We start from the raw sequence: 20,534 nt of genomic DNA on the forward strand, positions 1-20,534 counted from the left end.
CATGTGCTGTTCTGCTGAAGCCGTGCTTGTAGCTTCATGGAGTTTGCCATCTGACTGGAGTTGCTGTGCTTATCCCGGGTCCCTGTTGGGAGTTGAGAGGGTTATAGACTAGGGCTGGTCAGCAACAGGGGAAGGGTGGGCGGCCCAGACGTCCTCACCTTTAGAGGCAATTCTGGGAACAGGGTCAGCCAGAGACTCCCAGTCTACTGGGTCAGACTGGCTTCCCAGTCTTCCTTAGCCCACCACTGCCATCCTGTTCCTTAGCCCGATATAGCCACCCTTGACATGTACGAGTTTGTTCTTGAAAACTGGCTAATGGGACATTAGAGATGGGTATTAGCTAGTTATACACTCTCCGCTCTGTACAGTTTTTCTCCAAAACTGTGTAATGGAACATTACTCCAGCTAGAAGATGTGTCTGTGCGTGTGTGTGTGTGTGTTCTCCCTATATGTGTAGGTGACAGTATGAACGGACAACCCTGCTGTCACGGGTCCCTGACCAAAGTATGTGACTGCTCTAGGCAATTACTGGCTATGGAAGAAGGTCCCCTTCTCTGGCCTGGATTGGCTGTGGCAGTCACGTGTTCTGGTCAGAAGCAACGAGGATGGGCAGATTAAGTTGAGAAGAAATTAAGTGTTAGTACAAACACTTATACAGTAAAATAACAGCTTTATTATAGAAAAAAAAAAAACAGTGGATCAGAGGCATGAATAGAGCCCATGTAAAAAATTACGTGTAAAGCCATGAACAATCCCCCCTTATTGAAAATCGTTTCTTCGGACTCTGTAATTAAAACACAGTTCTGTCCCTGGCTTTAGATCTCTCTTGGCAAAAAAGAGAATTGTTGGGGTCTCTCCATCTCCACAATCCAGAACCTTTGGCTTGAGATTGTCAATCGTCTCCAAATGGTTTATCATCCGTCCAAAAGTGGATGGCATGTCTGGGTGGCAATCACAAGGCACTTTGGTTGCATTAATGCACAATTTTTGTCCTTTATGTTCAAAAAAGTAGATATGTGACATTCCTGTCAGTGACCTGTGCAGTTCTTCCCCTTTTTTACAACCCATAAGTTCTCCGTGATAATCACAGACCACCTCTCCTTTTTTGAAAGCGTGGGTGGTCTTCACGGTATGACCGCCTTTACTGCTGTCCTCTATTATAACTAGTCCTTTCCACTTCTGCGTCCTCACAAGATCTTTGATCTCCTCTGAAAAGTCGTTCTGTTTCCTTTTCCTGGGGGGTTTCCAAGCACGCGTCACTTCTACTATGGTCGGTACATTTGTTTTCCATCTCTGCCCTTTCACATAGTTTGACAACTGTTTTCTGCTGGGGGGGTTCCTGAAAGATTCTAAATACAAAAAAAAAAAAAATGTAATCAGCACACATACCGTATTTTTCACTTTATAAGACGCACCCCAAGTTTGGTGAAAAAAGAAAAAATAATTTTTTATGTTAAATGGGGCCCATCTTATAATGCCAGTGTCTGTCTTATAATCAGTATATATGACCCTCATCCTTGTACATGACCCCCCCCCATCCTGGCATATATGTCTACTGTACTGGCATATATGGCCCCTGTCCTGGCATACATGGCTACTGTCCTGGCATACATGGCTACTGTCCTGGCATACATGGCTACTGTCCTGGCATACATGGCTACTGTCCTGGCATACATGGCTACTGTCCTGTCCTGGCATACATGTCTGCTGTCCTGGTATATATGGCTACTGTCCTGGCATATATGGCTACTGTCCTGGCATATATGGCTACTGTCCTGGCATATATGGCTACTGTCCTGGCATATATGGCTACTGTCCTGGCATATATGGCTACTGTCCTGGCATATATGGCTACTGTCCTGGCATATATGGCTACTGTCCTGGCATACAAGGGTACTGTCCTGGCATATAAGGCCCCCATCCTGGTATGTCTGTCCTGGCATATATGTCTACTGTTCTGGCATACATGTCTGTTGTCCTGGTATCGAACTCTGCTATTAGAAGTGGAAAGGAAGAACAAAGACAAAAGAATCTAATTAATAAAAATATTGGAGAAAGAGAAACCAATCACAAACCAAAATGTTTCTATACTAATGCACAAAGCATGGGCAACAAACAAGGAGAACTGGAACTACTAACACAGGAAAAGAAATATGATGTCATTGGAATCACTGAAACTTGGTGGGACAATACACATGATTGGAATACAAGGCTAGAAGGATACAACTTATTTGCAAGAAACAGACTTGATAAACGAGGAGGAGGTGTCGCACTGTATGTTAGAAACGCGTATATCTGCACAGAGATTGAAGCTTCAGAGACTGGGAGTTCTGTGGAAACTGGGTAAGAATACAAGGACAGAACAATGGAAAGGACACCATTGTAGGCATTTACTACAGGCCGCCTGTGCAAGCTGAAGATATGGATGAACTCTTTATGCATCAAATGGCCAAGGTCTCCAAAAAATATGACATAGTTGTCATGGGAGATTTCAACTATCCAGATATTTGTTGGTAATCTCTCTCAGGCAAAACTAACAGGACAAGGAAATTCTTATCCTCTCTTGCTGACAACTTTATCTTCCAAAAGGTAAGGGAGAAAACAAGGGGAACTGCTACCTTGGATCTAATCCTTATAAACAGGGAGGAAATGGTTGAGGAGGTAAAAATGGCTGGGACCCTAGGAGGTAACGACCATGTTATTTTAGAATTTTGGACAAGTAGAGGAGGAAGACCTGTGAAGACTCAGACGCCAAGGTTAGATTTCAGAAAGGCAGCTTTTAAGGGATTCAGAAAGAGAATTGGAGGGATCCAATGGCTGGATATCCTTAAAGACAAAAATGTCCAGGAAGGATGGGAAATCTTGAAAAATGAAATTCTCAAAGCACAATTGTTAATAATTCTGAAAAGAGGGAAGAATAGGAAGCATTTAAGGAAACCAGGATGGATGAACACAGAATTTAAGCACATGCTAAAAAGGAAGAAAGAAATGTTTATAAAATGGAAAGAGGGAGGCATAGCTAAAGAAGAATATAATGCTGTCTGCAGAACCTGCAGGGCACAAATCAGATTATTAAAGCTGACAATGAATTGAGGCTTGCAAGAGATGTCAAAAGCAATAATAAAGGATTTTGTGGATATGTCAAAAGTAAAAGAAAAGTCAAAGATGCTATAGGATTTTTACAGGATGAAAATGATGAAATGGTAAGACAGGATGTTGAGAAGGCCGAACTTTTAAATTCCTATTTTGCATCTGTTTTCTCTCAGAAAGGAAAGGTAACATCAACTGTTCTTCACTGTCCTATTAAGGGAATAGAAGAATCCAGGATATCTATAAACAGAAAGATAGTGAGGAAACACTTAGCTAACCTAAATGAATTCAAGTCTCCAGGTCCAGATGAATTACACCACAGAGTACTGAAGGAGACAGCAGAAGAAATTTTTGAACCCCTCTCCATAATCTTTGAAAATTCTTGGAGAACAGGAGAAGTCCCAGAAGACTGGAGAAGAGCAAATGTTGTTCCTATCTTCAAAAAGGGGAAGAAGGTGGACCCAGGCAACTATAGGCCGGTGAGTCTGACTTCTATGCCAGGAAAGATCTTTGAACAAATTATTAAACAACATGTATGTCAGTACCTGGATAAGAATGAAGTGATTAAACAGAGTCAGCATGGGTTTGTAACTAATAAGTCATGTCAGACTAACTTAATTTCCTTCTATGACGGAATCACTGATTGGGTGGATCAAGGAAATGCTGTAGATATAGTATATCTTGACTTCAGCAAAGCATTTGACAAAGTATCTCATACAATCCTTATTGAAAAAATGACTAAGTATGGAATGGACAAGGCAACTGTTAAGTGGATTCATAACTGCCTTAGTGATCGGACCCAAAGAGTGGTTGTAAATAGCTGCACATCCAGTTGGAAGAATGTCTCAAGTGGGGTAGCACAGGGCTCTGTCCTGGGCCCTGTATTGTTCAACATCTTTATCAACGATTTAGATGACAGAATTGAGGGTAAACTGATTAAATTTGCTGATGACACAAAGCTAGGAGGGATAGCTAATACTAGAGAAGAGAGAGAGAGGATTCAAAAAGATTTAAATAAACTGGAGAAGTGGGCAGCAACTAACAGAATGGTTTTTAACAGGGAGAAATGCAAAGTACTACATCTGGGCAATAAAAATGAAAAAAGCATATACAGAATGGGAGGAATAGGGCTAAGCAACAGCACATGTGAAAAAGACTTGGGTATACTAATAGATCACAGACTGAATATGAGTCAACAGTGTGATGCAGCAGCAAAAAAGGCAAATGCAATTCTAGGATGTATTAACAGAAGCATACAGTCTAGATCACGTGAAGTCATTATTGCCCTCTACTCCTCTTTGGTCAGACCTCATCTGGAATATTGTGTCCAGTTTTGGGCACCACATTTTAAAAAAGACATCAACAAACTGGAGCAAGTTCAGAAAAGAGCGACCAGAATGGTGACTGGTCTGCAAACCCTGTCTTATGAGGAAAGGTTGCAAGATTTGGGAATGTTTAGTTTGCAAAAGAGAAGACTGAGAGGAGACTTAGTAGCTGTCTACAAATATCTAAAGGGCTGTCACATTGTAGAAGGATCAACTTTATTCTCATTTGCACAAGGAAAGAGTACTGTAGAAGCAATGGGATGAAACTGAATGGGAGGAGACATAGATTAGATATTAGAAAAAACTTTTTGACAGTTAGAGTGATCAATGAGTGGAACAGGCTGCCACGAGAAGTGAGTTCTCCTTCAATGGAAGTCTTCAAACAGAGGCTGGACAGACATCTGACTGGGATGATTTAGCGAAACCTGCTTTGAGCAGGGGGTTGGACCAGATGGCCCAGGAGGTCTGTTATGAATGGGTCACCGAGGAGAAAAAAGCAACACAAGCTAAGTCTCAGAAAACCAGAGAAGTTGGTAACTATGCAGACTGCAGATCCCTGATTCTAACCACAACAACTAGCAGCAGTCGTGGAGCGTTCCTATGTTGGTCCTAGACGCCTCGTCACAACCGGAGTTACATAAGCCTAAAGCAGGAAGAGGAAAACTAACTGCCCTAGAGCAGACCCCAAAGGAAAGACAGCCCCCCACATGTATTAACGGTGAAACAAGAGGAAAACACACACAAAGGCAGGAAAACAGGCTGAGCAAACGATGGGGCCCGACTAACTAGAAAGGACAGGAAAGGAGAGACACTGTCTGCAATCTGCCAAAAACCCTACCAAAAATAATGTCCAACATAACTGATAGCCAAATTAACCCTGAAGTCACTAGACTTCTCCCACTATATCAGCACTCTGAAATATTCTGAGACAGAGCAAAAAGAGGCCAATCTAATAAGGGACAAAAAAAGGCAAATTGGCAAATACAGACATGAGTGGAAATTCAGCCCAGCCCAGCAGGGCTAGCCGACCATACAAAAAACTGAATTGACCAACAAGAGCAAGTGTGAACATTAGCAAAAACAAACTTAACTTGAGAAGACTGGAACAGAGCTGAGTCCAAGACCTGAGAAGCAGACTGAATCACCAGCAACAGGATAGGGCGTCGGCTGCCTTATATCCAGTCTGATACTCCAGAGATCCAATCATTATCTTCCTCATCAGGTGGCAGATCACTACCAATTAAACCAACCTCACTACCTCCTGTCACCACCAGAGGGAGAACGGAAGGAAAACTCTCAACTGGTGGAGCAGAAAATGAGCTCATAACAGAGGTCCCTTCCAACTCTACGATTCTATATGGCTACTGTCCTGGCATATATGGCTACTGTCCTGGCATATATGGCTACTGTCCTGGCATACATGTCTACTGTCCTGGCATACATGGCCCCCATCCTGGTATATATGGCTACTGTCCTGGCATATATGTCTTCTGTCCAGGCATATATGGCTACTGTCCAGGCATATATGGCTACTGTCCAGGCATATATGGCTACTGTCCAGGCATATATGGCTACTGTCCAGGCATATATGGCTACTGTCCAGGCATATATGGCTACTGTCCAGGCATATATGGCTACTGTCCAGGCATATATGGCTACTGTCCAGGCATATATGGCTACTGTCCTGGCATATATGGCCCCCATCCTGGTATATCTGTCTACTGTCCTGGTATATCTGTCTACTGTCCTGGAATATATGGCTACTGTCCTGGAATATATGGCTACTGTCCTGGCATATATGGCTACTGTCCTGGCATATATGGCTACTGTCCTGGCATATATGGCCCCCATCCTGGTATATCTGTCTACTGTCCTGGTATATATGTCTACTGTCCTGGAATATATGGCTACTGTCCTGGAATATATGGCCCCCATCCTGGTATATCTGTCTGCTGTCCTGGTATATATATGGCTACTGTCCTGGCATATATGGCTACTGAAGGAAAGTTCTGCTCCAGCTGCTATTAAAATCTTCTTTAATGAAAAACCATTAAAACATACAATGGTGAAGACTCTCCATATAACCTCACCACAACAGAGATGACAGGCTACGCGTTTCGACCATGGCTTTGACAAAGACCGTCTGGTCGAAACGCGTAGCCTGTCATCTCTGTTGTGGTGAGGTTATATGGAGAGTCTTCACCATTGTATGTTTTAATGGTTTTTCATTAAAGAAGATTTTAATAGCAGCTGGAGCAGAACTTTCCTTCTATGGTCTATGACGTTGGTCCGCACGGAGCTCCGAGTTTCTGCGCTTGATCTCTGGTGAGCTGGCTATTTCTTTCTATTTATATATGGCTACTGTCCTGACATATATGGCCCCCGTCCTGGCATATATGGCTACTGTCCTGGCATATATGTCTACTGTCCTGGCATATATGGCTCCTGTCCTGGCATATATGGCTCCTGTCCTGGCATATATGGCTCCTGTCCTGGCATATATGGCTCCTGTCCTGGCATATATGGCTCCTGTCCTGGCATATATGGCTCCTGTCCTGGCATATATGGCTCCTGTCCTGGCATATATGGCTCCTGTCCTGGCATATATGTCTACTGGCCAGGCATATATGTCTACTGTCCTGGAATATATATGGCTACTGTCCTGGCATATATATGGCTACTGTCCTGGCATATATGTCCCATCTCTACAGAGCCCTCCAGGCTCAGCTCGTCAACCCCCAACACTTCACACCTCTCCCCTGAGACCATCAGAGACTATCTATCCCAATTAGAAAGAGACCTGGTCAAAATTAGGGAAGAGCTTCAAAGAAACTCGCATAGAAATGCAAATGACCAAGTAACAAGTGAGATCAATAAACTGAAATGCGAGTACAAGTCAGCTCTACAGAAGATAAGAGAAGAAATGCGGAATTACAAAATGACAATGAAAGATTCAGAAAGGAGATCGCAGAACTAAAAACAAAGCAGACCCCTGGACATCTGACCCAGCAGGGGGCAATGGAAACAAGCCAGAGAGCAGACAGCATGGCCTCCACTGACCAGAATGTGGAGATGCCAAATAACAGCACAACAATAACCAATATGACCAATCCTGAAACCAATAAAAGTGAACCAGAAACCAGAGATGGAAGAGAGAAGAGAACCAGCCACCAGCAAAGCCAGCATCACAGACCCCCATCAGCAGCCACTTAGCCCACCCCAGACATCACAAAGTCCTGATATTGTCCTAATAATGGACTCAAATGGGAAGTACCTAAATACACAACGGCTATTCCCAGGAAAACGGGTCAGAAAAATCCACTGTGCAACTATTGAACAGGTGACAGAGGTCATCAGTAATCCACGGTTTACCAACCCAAACCATATCATCATAAACACGGGTACAAACAATCTGCCAGACCTGCACCAGCAGATCGCAGGACAACTTATCCAATTAGCAAAGATGGCAAAACTAAAATTCCCAGACAGCAAAATCATTCTGTCATCTCTGCTCCCAACATAGGACATTTCCAGGCAAACCACCCAAAGCATCAATATGGAACTGACAGAAAGGGTCAAGACTGTCCCAAACGTGACCCTGGCACCACACCTTTCCATAAACCACCATCACCTGTATGATAATAAGCACCTCAACAAACAAGGGGTCAGCCTCCTGGCCAAAGAGCTGAAAGACATTGTACTGAACAGAGGACCGAGGTCTGGACTCAACAGTGACCATAATCACACTGAAAGACCCCCAACAATAAAAAGGCCGAAAACCCCAATCCTGTCTCCAGAAGCTGGAAACAGAGCTCTTCACCCAAAATCAGACCATCAGAGGAGGAGACCTCCACGGAAGGGTCCACCGACCTCATACAGATACATGCAGAGATATGGATGAGATAACAACCCTGCTCAGTGCACTATGCAGGAAACTAATGTGACTGGATGGAACCAAGCACATCAACAAAGCAGTCAGAAATCCAGTTTGTCCTAATAGCCACACTCATTACAAGGTATATACACCCAAAATATATAGAAAAATGACTTCACTTACAATCAGCAGCTGGAATATTCAGGGTCTCAACACCTCGGCCTTTGGATGTAAAACAAATGACCATGACTTTATACAAAGACTGAAAAATATAGACATTCAGATCCTCCTGGAAACATGGACCAGAGCCGAAGACGAATCTCTGGTGCCCATCGGATACAGGGAAATCTCTGTCCCTGCCCTGAAAAATAAAAACGTCAAACAGGGCGGGAGCTCAGGAGGAATACTGATCTGGTATAAAGAGGAGCTCCACCAGTACATCAAACCGGTGAAGAGAGGAGGCAGCCACATATGGATCAGGATCAGCAGCTCCATCCTCACCTCTCAGTCTGATGTCCACCTCTGTGCCACCACCAGAGACACCCTACTTCAATCCAGACTGCTTCGAGATCCTACAAAGAGAAGCCGCCCACTATCAAGCCCTGGGCAAAGTTCTCATCTTTGGAGACCTCAATGCAAGAACAGGGAGAGAAAAAGAGTTCCTGACCACGGACGGGAACATCTACATATTTGGAGCAGAGAATGACAGCCAAGACTCAGTAGTCACAGAGAGAAACAGCTATGACAGTACAGTCAACAAAAGTGGTAAAAAGCTCCTGAACGTATGTAGAAGCTTAGGACTTCATATTCTTAATGGACGAACCAAAGGAGACTCCTTAGGGAGGTGTACACTAAACTCCCATGTAGGGAGGAGTGTAGTAGATTATGCCATCACAGATATGAACCTGGCAAATATCAGCGCCTTCATAGTCTCCCCACAAATGCACCTGTCAGACCACAGCCAACTTCTTCTGTACCTGAAATCTACAGAGAAACCATCCACTCAAAAGCCTCAGCAGAGCGGCCTCTTCACACGGCCTCAATCCTATAAATGGCACAAAATGTCGGCATTAAAGTATAAAGAGGCTCCCAGCAGACCTGAAATACAGCGGATGCTCCACCACTTCTACAACTACGAGTACCAGCCTAACCCAAAGGGAGTGAGTCAAGCTGCAAAAGACCTCAACAATATATTCTATGCAATGGCCAGACTGTCCGACCTTAAAAAAGTCAACTACGAGAGATCAAAAGAAAAACAGACCAACGGATGGTTTGACAGAGAATGTAAAGCCGTACGGAAGACCCTGAGAACAGCCAAAAAAAAGAAACACAGACCCCAACAACCCGGGTCTGAGGGAAGCCTATGAAACCATACAAAGGCAGTATAAAACCATCCTCAAGAGGAAGAAGCAGAGTTACATCTCCACCAAACTTAACCAACTCCAAGACGCACTCCAAGACAACTCCTTCTGGGAACTATGGAACCACATGGGCACAAAAGACAAGAAAAACAACATCCATATCCAAAATGGCAACATCTGGCTCCAGTACTTCAGAGACCTCTATAAAGACATCCCAAAGGAAGAACTAAGCCAAGAACAGGAAAGCATAATGGCAAAACTAAAAGCAATGGAGGAAAAAGTAAAAAAACCTCCAAAACCCCGTGGATACACCAATCACACTACAGGAAGTTGCAGAGAGAATCTCTTCCATAAGATGTAGAAAAGCCGGTGGCCTGGATGGAATCCCACCAGAAATACAGGCCGCAATGGTTAAACTCTTCAATATTGTGCTAAGTGCTGGCTACTTCCCTCGTACCTGGAACCAAGGCCTCATCACACCCATCCACAAGAATGGGGACAGGTACGACCCTGCCAACTACAGAGGAATGTGTCAGCAGCAACCTGGGAAAACTGTTCAATAGCATCCTGAACAAGAGGATCCTCAGTTTCCTCACCGAGCACAACGTCCTCAGCAAGAGCCAAGCAGGGTTCATGCCAAACCAACCGCACCACTAACCACATCTACACCCTGCACAGCCTTATTCAGAGCCATGTCCACAATACAAAGAACGGGAAGATATACGCCTGTTTTGTGGACTTTAAAAAGGCCTTTGATTCGGTGTGGCACCCAGGCTTATTCCTGAAACTGCTGGAGAGCGGAATAGGAGGAAAGAACTATGATGTCATCAAAAGCTCCTACACCGAGAACCTCTGCAGTGTGAGTGTGAACGGTAAAAGAACGGCCTATTTCCAGCAGAGCCGGGGAGTCAGACAAGGCTGCAGCCTAAGCCCAACGCTCTTCCACATTTACATCAATGAGCTGGCTACCGCTCTGGAATCTTCCACAGCACCAGGACTCACCCTCCATGACGCGCAGGTGAAATTCCTGCTGTATGCAGATGACCTGCTGCTTCTGTCACCAACCGAGAAAGGACTCCAAGAAAACCTGAAAATCTTAGAGAAATTCAGCTCCACCTGGGCACTTCCGGTCAACCTAAAGAAAACCAACATCATGGTGTTCCAGAAGAGAAAGAGAAAATCAGACCAGCACCCTTCATTTGTCCTCAACAACTGCGCCCTTACAGGAACGGACAAATATACCTACCTGGGCCTAGAGGCTCACCGGTAAGGGAGCTTCAAACAAGCCATAGAGACCCTGAAAGACAAGGCCAGCAAAACCTTCTATGCCATCCGATGGAAACTCTATCATCTAAAGCCACCAGTGAGGGTCTGGTTAAAAATCTTTGACTCTGTCATCGCCCCAATCCTCCTGTATGGCAGCGAAGTCTGGGGCCCTCACACCTACTCAGACTGATCAAGGTGGGATTCCAGCCCAACAGAAATATTCCACCTGGAATTCTGCAAGCACCTTCTCCAAGTCCATCGGAGTACCTCCAACAATGCTTGCCGGGCCAAGCTGGGCAGATTCCCTCTACACCTAACGGTCCTAAAGAGGGCACTGTCATTCCGGGCTCACCTACGTAGGAGCAATCCAAGCTCCCATCACCATAAAGCCCTGACACATGTAGGTGAAACAGAAAAACCAGGACCCTCGGAACAGCTCACCCAAACCCAACCTGACCAGAACACCAATCACAACAACCTGACAAAAGCCGGAATCAGGAAGATGGTAGATGAAGGTCAGGAGAGGTACGTAAGTGACTGGAAGAACGCCATCATCAGCTCACAGAAACTGACCATGTACCGGAGTCTACAGAGAGACTACAGACTGGCCCCATATCTGGAGAAACTCCCGGACCCCAAAGACCGCAAGATCCTGAGCCGATATAGACTCAGTGCCCACAGTCTGGCCATCGAGGTCGGCCGACACAGGCAGAGCTACAAGCCCAGGGAGGAAAGACTGTGCCAACACTGTGACCAGGAGGCCCTGGAGGATGAGACCCACTTCCTGCTACACTGCTCCAAATACTCAGCAGTGAGGGACATTCACTTCAGGAGACTCTCACAACTCTTCCCGGATTTCATCACCATGAAGGAGGAAGAGAAAACATATATCCTGCTGGGGGAAGAAGAGAGAGCAGTGGAGATAGCGGCGCGGTATGTGAGCGAATGTTATAGACTGCGAGAAAGAGAACTATGATATGCCATGGACTTCTATGGCCCCCACCCTGGATATGCCCCATCCCCCCATCCACCTTCCCTATGCCATGGACTTCTATAGCCCCCATCCTGGATCGGCCCCCATCCACTTTCCCTATGCCATGGACTTCTATAGCCCCCATCCTGGATCTGCCCCCACCCACCTTTCCTACAGCCCCTTCCCAACATCCCTACAGTCCCTATCCCTATTCCCTTTTGTACACTTGCTTTGGCAAAACAAATGTGTATTTAGTCCTGCCAATAAAGCTTCTTTGAATCTTGAATCTATGTCTACTGTCCTGGTATATATGGCTACTGTCCTGGCATACATGGCCCCCATCCTGGTATATATGGCTACTGTCTTGGCATATATGGCTACTGTCCTGGCATACATGGCCCACATCCTGGTATATATGGCTACTGTCCTGGCATATATGGCCCCCATCCTGGTATATATGGCTACTGTCCTGGTATATATATGGCTACTGTCCTGGCATATATGGCTACTGTCCTGGCATATATATGGCTACTGTCCTGGCATATATGGCCCCCATCCTGGTATATATGTCTGCTGTCCTGGCATATATGGCCCCCATCCTGGTATATATGTCTACTGTCCTGGCATATATGTCTACCGTCCTGGTTTATATGTTCCCCCTCCTGATATATATGTCCCCATCCTGGTATATACACTGTATGTCCTCCATCCTGGTACATATATCCCCCATCCATGCACATAGCCCCCTATGGCTTACCAAGGGGGGTGCATGCAGTGGCTTCTCAAATCCACAGGGGGTGGGGGCAAAGCCCGGAGCTGCGTGGGGAGTTGCGGCACTTTCTGGTGGGTGCCGCCATTATCCATATCCTCTCGGCAATGCATGCTCTTGTGTTCAGACTGCCAGAAAATGGCCGCGGAGGCGGCGCATGCACAGATTGTGATACGTGCCCCCCCCCGTTCCTCCCCCCCAATTTGGGCGAAACCAAAAAGTGCGTCTTAAAATCCAAAAAATATGGTAATTTCTGTATGCATAGGCCTGGAACACAGTGCTAGCTACTGCACATAGACTGGAAATGAAAAGAAAGGGGGAAAAACCCTTAAACTTACCAGCTGCATGTATTACTCTTAATCTTCTCTGCATAAAGGTCCATTTTTTTTGCAGAAACTTGGCATGTTTCAGGTTTACTTCTTTACATAGCTTTATTGATGGTGGTGAAGTATTGATCCGTACAGGGCACTTATCCGTCAGCCTCTGGTACAAGAAATTACGTGGACCTTCACTCTCGTCGCTGCTGCTCTCTCCCTCGTCACTTTGGCGCTCTCTGCTCGGACCGTCACTGCTGGTCCTCGCCCTCTTGGCGACATTTCTGTGAAAATGAGAGGTAAGTTAAAGGGTTTTTCAAGGACTTTTAGGCTTGATGACCTACCTGAATGCCTCTCTCTGCATTAGCATATGGTGCATTTTCAAAATGAGCATGGTGGACATGTCAGGGAAATCACTGGAATGAACTCGAATACAGTTACTGCTCTAATCTGGTCCTATGGCAGGCGGTTGGTGGCGCTGTCTGTGCATTTGGTCAGTACTCTTACCCAGATGTTTCTCCTTCCTCGTTTGCCTTTATTTTCATCAATTTTTTCATTCCCTCAACCAAATCTGGGGTGTAAATCTCATGCTTAAGGTCCACATAATACACATATTTATCCGTGATGGATCTACTGTCCCTTGCCATCTCATCTGCCCAATGCTCATACGCAGACATTGCCATCTTCCATGTCACAAGGGGCAGGTTGAACCTGAGAAGAAGGAAATTGTTAGTGTGGGTAAAGGCCCCTTTACATGCAGAGAATTGTTCAAAGATTGTTCGGCAGATCTCTGGTCGCAGTGAAATCATGAACATATCGTTCCATTTGTACCTGGCCACAAACCTGGCACTGATGGTCCACAATTTATTGCACTCACAGATCTGCCCAACACGCTTTCAACAATGACCGGGCCAATGTTTACAATTCTGACCACTGTCCCTTTATGAGGTAATAACTCTGGAGCTTCCATGGATCCCGGTGATTCTGACACTGTTTTCTCGTGACATATTGTACTTCACGTTAGTGGTAACATTTCTTCGATATAACTTGCATTTATTTGTGAAAAAAATGGAAATTTGGCAAGAATTTAGAAAATGTCGCAATTTTCCAACTTTGAATTTTCATGCCCTTAAATCTGAGATATGGCACCCAAAAGACTTAATAAGTAACATTTCCCACATGTTTACTTTACATCAGCACAATTTGGGAACCAAAATTTTTTTTTGAAGTTATAAGGGTTAAAAGTCAAAGAGCGATTTCTCATTTTTACAACACCATTTTATTTTTAGGGACCACATCACATTTGAAGTCACTTTGAGGGGTCTATATGATAGAAAATACCCAAAAGTGACACCATTCTAAAAACTGCACCCCTCAAGGTGCTCAAAACCACATTCAAGAAGTTTATTAACCCTTCAGGTGCTTCACAGGAATTTTTTGAATGGTTAAACAATAAAATGAATATTTCACTTTTTCTCACCAAAAATTTACTCCAGATCCAATTTGTTTTATTTTCCCAAGGGTAACAGGAGAAACTGGACCCCAAAAGTTATTGTGCAATTTGTCCTGAGTAGGCCGATACCCCATATGTGCAGGTAAACCACTATTTCGGCGCATGGCAGAGCTCAGAAGGGAAGGAGCGCTGTTTGACTTTTTCAACGCAGAATTGGCTGGAATTGAGATTGGACGCCATGTCGCGTTTGGAGAGCCCCTGATGTGCCTAAACAGTGGAAACCCCCCACAAGTGACCCCATTTTGGAAAGAGTCGGCAGAGCAGGGGAGAATGACGAGAGCTGTGTTCAGCACCTGGCGCCGGGTAAAAGCGCTTCCTTCAATGCTTCTTCCCTGGCGCCCGTCCTTGTGGTACTGATGTGGCAAAAACATGCCTCAGGTGTGCCGCAAGTATTACACACACGGACACTGACATCTCCAGTACCGGAAACATCAGGACGTGTGAAAGAGGCATTATAGCGGGTTTTTATGTTTGGCAGCTGTCACACTCTAAAGACGCTTTTTATTGCAAAAAATATTTTGAGAGCTATAATTTTTCCATATTTTGACTCAGTCATGTGAGGTCTTGTTTTTTTGCGGGACGAGTTGACGTTTTTATTGGTACCATTTCCGGGCACGTGACATTTTTTGATCGCTTTTAATTCCGATTTTTGTGACGCAGAATGAACAAAAACCAGCATTTCATGAATTTCTTTTGAAGGGGGTGCGTTTACACCGTTCCGCGTGTGGTAAAATTGATAAAGCGGTTTTATTCTTCGGATCAGTACGATTACAGCGATGCCTCATTTATCTTTTTTTATGTTTTAGCGCTTTTATACAATAAAAACTATTTTATATAAAAAAATTATTTTTGCATCGCTTTATTCTGAGAGCTATAACTTTATTTTTTCGCTGCTGACGCTGTGTGGCGGTTCGTTTTTGGTGGGACAAGCTTAGTTACTCACCGATAACGGTGTTTCTTGGAACCCATAACAGCACCACGGAGAGAGGGGATCCGCCCTTCAGGGACAGGAACCTACAGATAAAAAGGGCGGTACCTCTCCTCCGCCTTCAGTTGGTTACAGAGCATCAGAGGGTCTCCAGGTTAGACAACAGAAATATATACACAATGTTATAATACTGCTTATTTATCAAGAAGCACCGTGCCTAAACGGAAACACTCTACTAACAATAAAAACGTGCTCACCACACTCGAGAAGGGGAGGGGAATAAGCGGGTGCTGTCATGGGTTCCGAGAAACACTGTTATCGGTGAGTAACTAAGCTATTCTCTCTCACCCATGACAGCACCATGGAGAGAATTACAGAGATTGGTAGCATAGGGAGGGACCACCGCCTGAAGGACCCTTCTCCCGAAGGTCAGGTCAGACGTAGAGGCTAGATCTAATCTATAGTGCCTGAAAAAGGTTGAAGGTGATGACCAGGTGGCCGCCTTACAGATTTGTTCTATCGATACCTCAGATCTTTCAGCCCATGAGGTCGCCATTGCCCTTGTGGAATGGGCTCTCAGCCCTTCCGGGATGGTATTTCCACTGGATGAATATGCCAGGGCAATCGCATCCCTTATCCACCTTGCCAGGGTACTCTTGGATGCCTTGAGCCCCTTCCGAGGACCTTGGAAACACACAAAGAGAGAGCCTTCCTTCCTACATTTTTTGGTGGCCTCTAAGTACTGTACTAGGCACCTTTTTACATCTAAAGTGTGGAAACATTCTTCTCCCTTATTTTTTGGATTTGGGCAGAAGGAAGGAAGGACTACCTCTTGGGACCTGTGGAAATGTGATGATACTTTAGGTAGATAGGCCGGGTCAGGTTTTAGGATGACTATACTCTAGAATTTTTGTAAAAGGTGGCCCTGCTGATAAGGCTTGAATATCGCTCACTCTTCGAGCTGATGTTAGTGCCACCAGAAGCACCGTTTTAAATGATAGGATTTTTAGGGATGCCGAGTGAATTGGTTCGAACGGAGAGCCTGTCAGTGTTGAAAGTACAAGATTCAGGTCCCAAGACAGTAACCTTTGACTAGCTATTGGCCTAGATCTGGTTGCGGCCTTAATAAATCATGCTACCCAAGGGTCACCTGCCACATCATGGTTATAGAGGGCGCCTAACGTCGCTATTTGTACTTTTAGTGTGTTGACCGCCAGACCCTGTTCTAGGCCCATTTGTAGAAATTCTAGGATCTTATCAATCTGAAACCCGTCCTGAACCTTTGCCATAGAAGCGGATAGGAATTTTTTCCATGTTCTGCCATAAGCTCTCATCGTAACCGGTTTCCTACTTTTTTGTAATGTAGTTATCAGGTTGTCTGAAAATCCCATCCCTCATCAGCACCCTCTCAAATTCCATGCTGTTAAATGGAGGTTCGGTGCACGAGGGTGTAACACTGGGCCATGCGATAGCAGGTCCGGGAGATCCGGTAGGATCCATGGGTCGGTTACTGAGAGCATTCTTAGCCAGGAAAACCAGGTTCTTTTGGGCCAGAAAGGGGCTATCAGTATCATTCTTGCCCCGTCCTCCCCGACTTTCCTTAGGACCGCTGGGATGAGCATGATCGGGGGAAAGACATATGTCAGACTCTGTGTCCATGGGAGCATAAACGCGTCCAGAGTTAGAGGATTCCCCCTGGGATCTAGGGAGCAGAAGGTTTCTACTTTTTTGTTTTTGAAATCGGCAAACAGATCCATGTCCGGGGTCCCCCACGTTTTTACAATCTGTCAAAAAATGGACCACTTTAGTACCCATTCCCCTTGTCGTAATTGGGTGCGGCTCAGAAAGTCTGCCCTTTGATTCTCTGTACCCCGGATGTGTAGGGCTGATAGAGATAGCAGGTTTGCCTCCACTAGTTTGAGGACTCTGGCGGATGTGTCCATTAGGGCTTGGGACCTGGTTTCCCCGATGATTTATATAGGCCACTGTGACTCGATTGTCCGAAAGAATGCATACATGGTGATTCTGGAGCAGGGGTAGGAAGTGTGTTAGTGCATAGCCTACCGCTAGAAGCTCTTTTTGGTTTGAGGAGGCTTTTAGTTCTTAACCTCCCCACACGTCCTGAGCCACCTCGTTGTTCATGTGTGCTCCCTATCGCGTGGGACTGGCATCCGTTGTCACTATGTGTGTTATCTTTGTTACCCAGGGGATCCCTTTGGACAGATTTTCCTGGTTTCCCCACCAAGCTAGGGAATGAATAGTTCTTGAATTTAGGGTAATACGACCCTCTAGGTGTCCCCCTATTGCTGCCTGGTTGGCTAATACGTCCCACTGGAGATCTCTCGTGTGTAACTGAGCCCATTGGACTGCTGGCAGGCAGGCGGATAGGGAACCCAGCAGTGACATAGCTTTCCTTAATGTCATAGAGGGATTTTGGATTGCTCTTACTCTAATTTGAGCGATTTTCACCTTCTTGTGGTCAGGGAGGCGACACTCCTGAATGTTTGAGTCCAGTGTTAGGCCCAAGAATTCTTGTACCCTGCTGGGCTCCAATCTTGATTTTTTTAGATTTAGAAGCCAGCCTAGGCCTTGTAGTGTCCATCACCCTGTCCCTCTGTTCTCTGCATTTTTGAGCAGATCTGCCTGCTATTAGGAAATCATCTAGACACAGGACTATTACTAGGTCTTGTTCCCTTATATGAGCCATCATTTCTGCAACTATTTTCGTAAATACCCGCGGGGCTATCGATATTCCGAACGGCAGGGCTCTGTACTGGAATTCTTTCACCTTGCCCTTTATTGAGACTGCTAATCTGAGATATTTTCTGGAGTCTTTGCGGATAGGGACGTGCTAATAGGCGTCGCTGAGATCTAACCCCGTCATGTAGCAGTTTGGGAACAGGATTTTGGTGGTGGACCTGATCGACTCCATTTTGAAGCTCTGATTCCTGACGTATTCATTTAACTTTTTCAGATTTATGATCATTCGAAAGGTGCCGTCTGGTTTGGTTACTAGAAAAAGAGAGGAGTAGAACCCTCTGCCTATATCCTGCAGGGGAACCTCCTGGAGGACTCCTTTTTTTACTAGGCCTAGGACCTCGCTTTCTAGAGCTTCCTGTTCTTGCGTACTGGATCTCAGCGGCGTTATTACATACTTTTGAGGTGGAAGAGAAAGTCTATTCTTAGGCCCTCTTGGATTAGGTTTACTATCCATGGGTTGATTGAGATTCTCCTCCAGGCTGGAAGGAAAAGGTTTAACCTTCCCCCCCAACCTGGGCGAACTGTCACTTGGAGGGCTTTTTGTCTCGGGATGAGTTACTAAAGAAGAACCCTCTCGCTCTTCTTTTGTCATCCCACTTTTGTTCCCTCGGTGATCTCCTCTGAAAAAACCTCCTATTCCGAAAGGGCCTTTAAATGCTGCCGGCCCCAAATTTGGAAACCCTTTCTTCTTGTCCCCTGCTTTCTGGAGGATGTCATCCAACATCCTCCCAAAAAGGAGTTTTCCTTCACAGGGGATTGAACATAATTTCATTTTGGTCTGTAGGTCCCCTGGCCAACTTTTAAGCCATAGTGTTCTTCGGGCTGCAGTGCTGCTGTTTTGGACGACAGCCGGACTAAATCGGCCGATGAGTCCGCTAAGAAGGCAGCCGCTCCCCTTATTACTGGGATAGAATCTAAGATCTTATCCCTTGGTGTCCCTTCCCTCAGCTGCTTTTCAAGTTGGTCCACCCATACCATTAGGGCTCTTGAAGTACATGTCGCCGCTATGGCTGGTCTGAGGTTACCGCCTGCTGACTCCCATGCCCCTTTTAGAAAGGTATCTGCCTTTTTATCTAAGGGATCCCTGAGGATGCCCATGTCCTCAAAAGGGAAGGGCGAATTTCTTTGAGGCCTTTGTAACTGCTACGTCGAGCTTCGGGGCTTTATCCCAAGACGTAGATGCCTCCTCCTCAAAGGGATATTTTCTTTTAAGGGAAGGGACTGTAGTATTTTTCCTGTCTGGCTTGTCCCATTCTTTTTTTGATTAGGCCCTTGACAATTTCGTTAAGCGGAAATACTCTCCGTTTTTTCTGGCCTAGTCCCCCAAACATTATGTCCTGGACTGTTTTATCCGACCTAGGGTCCAATACCCCCATGGTAGACCTTACAGCTTTTACTAGTCTGTCTACCTCTTCTAGGGGAAAACAGTGACGCCCCCGTTTCCTTGTCTGAGGAACCGGATTCCGAGGTTCTAGACGTGATTTCTCCTGACGTGGAAGAGTCTGACTGGGAGGTTCCTATCGTGTATTTCTTCCTCGTTTTGTCCCTATGCTTAAGGGATACAAGGGCACTCTGAACCTCTGATTTGATTGCGGCCCTTAGGTCAGATGCGAAATCCAGAGTCTCCTGACAAAGAATTTCTTTTGTGCAAGACTCACATAGTTTTTTCTCCCATGATACAGGTAGGGGTCTAGTGCAAGTGGGGCATTCCCTGTTCTTTTTCCCCTTCTTTCCCTAATAAGTGAGAGGAATTGTACTACAAGGGTGAACATTCACAAAGATCACTTACCCCCAAAGGTGCGCGGCTGCAGGTACCGGTTCGGGAGATGGAGTCAGATCCTGTATAGGCTGATCTCCTGGTGGCGATTTGCTCCTTGCCGCTGACGTACTGCGCCGCATGGAGTGACTGCTGGAACGACCATCTCTGTTTCGTTCCTTTTGTCGGTGGTGGTGTTGGTGGTGGTGCTGCTGCTGCCTGGCATGCTGCTCCTGTTGCTGGTCGCTATCCCCCATCGTCAGGATCGCTTCCAGCCAGTTCTGAATCCACCATCTTTAAATTTGCCGCCGCCGTGACGTCACCGCTCCCATCCTGCACCGCGCTGGCTGGAGAGAGCGCTCCTGCGCATGCGCCGATTTCAGGGACCCGGAAGCCGCTCTCTACTTCCGGGGCAGCGGCCATCTTGGTACTCTCTGTACCATGGCGCTGCCCGCACTTTCACCGGGTCCCCGCAAGCCCGATCTCCTTTCCGAAGCTACGGCTCAGACGTCTCCACCCCCGCTCACCCAGCATCAGCCCCAGCGGTGGCGGCTTCGGGCACCGGACCTGCCGCGACAGGGGCCTCCCCGCTGCCGTATACCGGA

At 45.9% G+C, this 20,534-nt stretch overlaps 1 protein-coding gene across 1 annotated transcript in view; it reads right to left on the reverse strand.

The window, feature by feature from the left end:
- Positions 1-656: 656 nt before the first annotated feature.
- The window catches only part of LOC141073071 (uncharacterized), a 47,435-nt gene continuing 27,557 nt past the window's right edge, over positions 657-20,534 (reverse strand). Inside the window, exons 10-12 of the mRNA XM_073560399.1 lie at positions 13,480-13,683; positions 12,997-13,256; positions 657-1,349 (exon numbers count right to left, since the gene is read on the reverse strand). Of these exons, the coding sequence (XP_073416500.1) occupies positions 760-1,349; positions 12,997-13,256; positions 13,480-13,683 (1,054 nt within the window). The 3' untranslated portion in view covers positions 657-759. The remainder of the gene's footprint in view (positions 1,350-12,996; positions 13,257-13,479; positions 13,684-20,534) is intronic.

The sequence above is a fragment of the Dendrobates tinctorius genome, unplaced genomic scaffold, assembly GCF_039654945.1.
Source record: "Dendrobates tinctorius isolate UK_male_01 unplaced genomic scaffold, ASM3965494v1 ptg000296l, whole genome shotgun sequence".
Taxonomy (NCBI): Eukaryota; Metazoa; Chordata; class Amphibia; order Anura; family Dendrobatidae; genus Dendrobates; species Dendrobates tinctorius.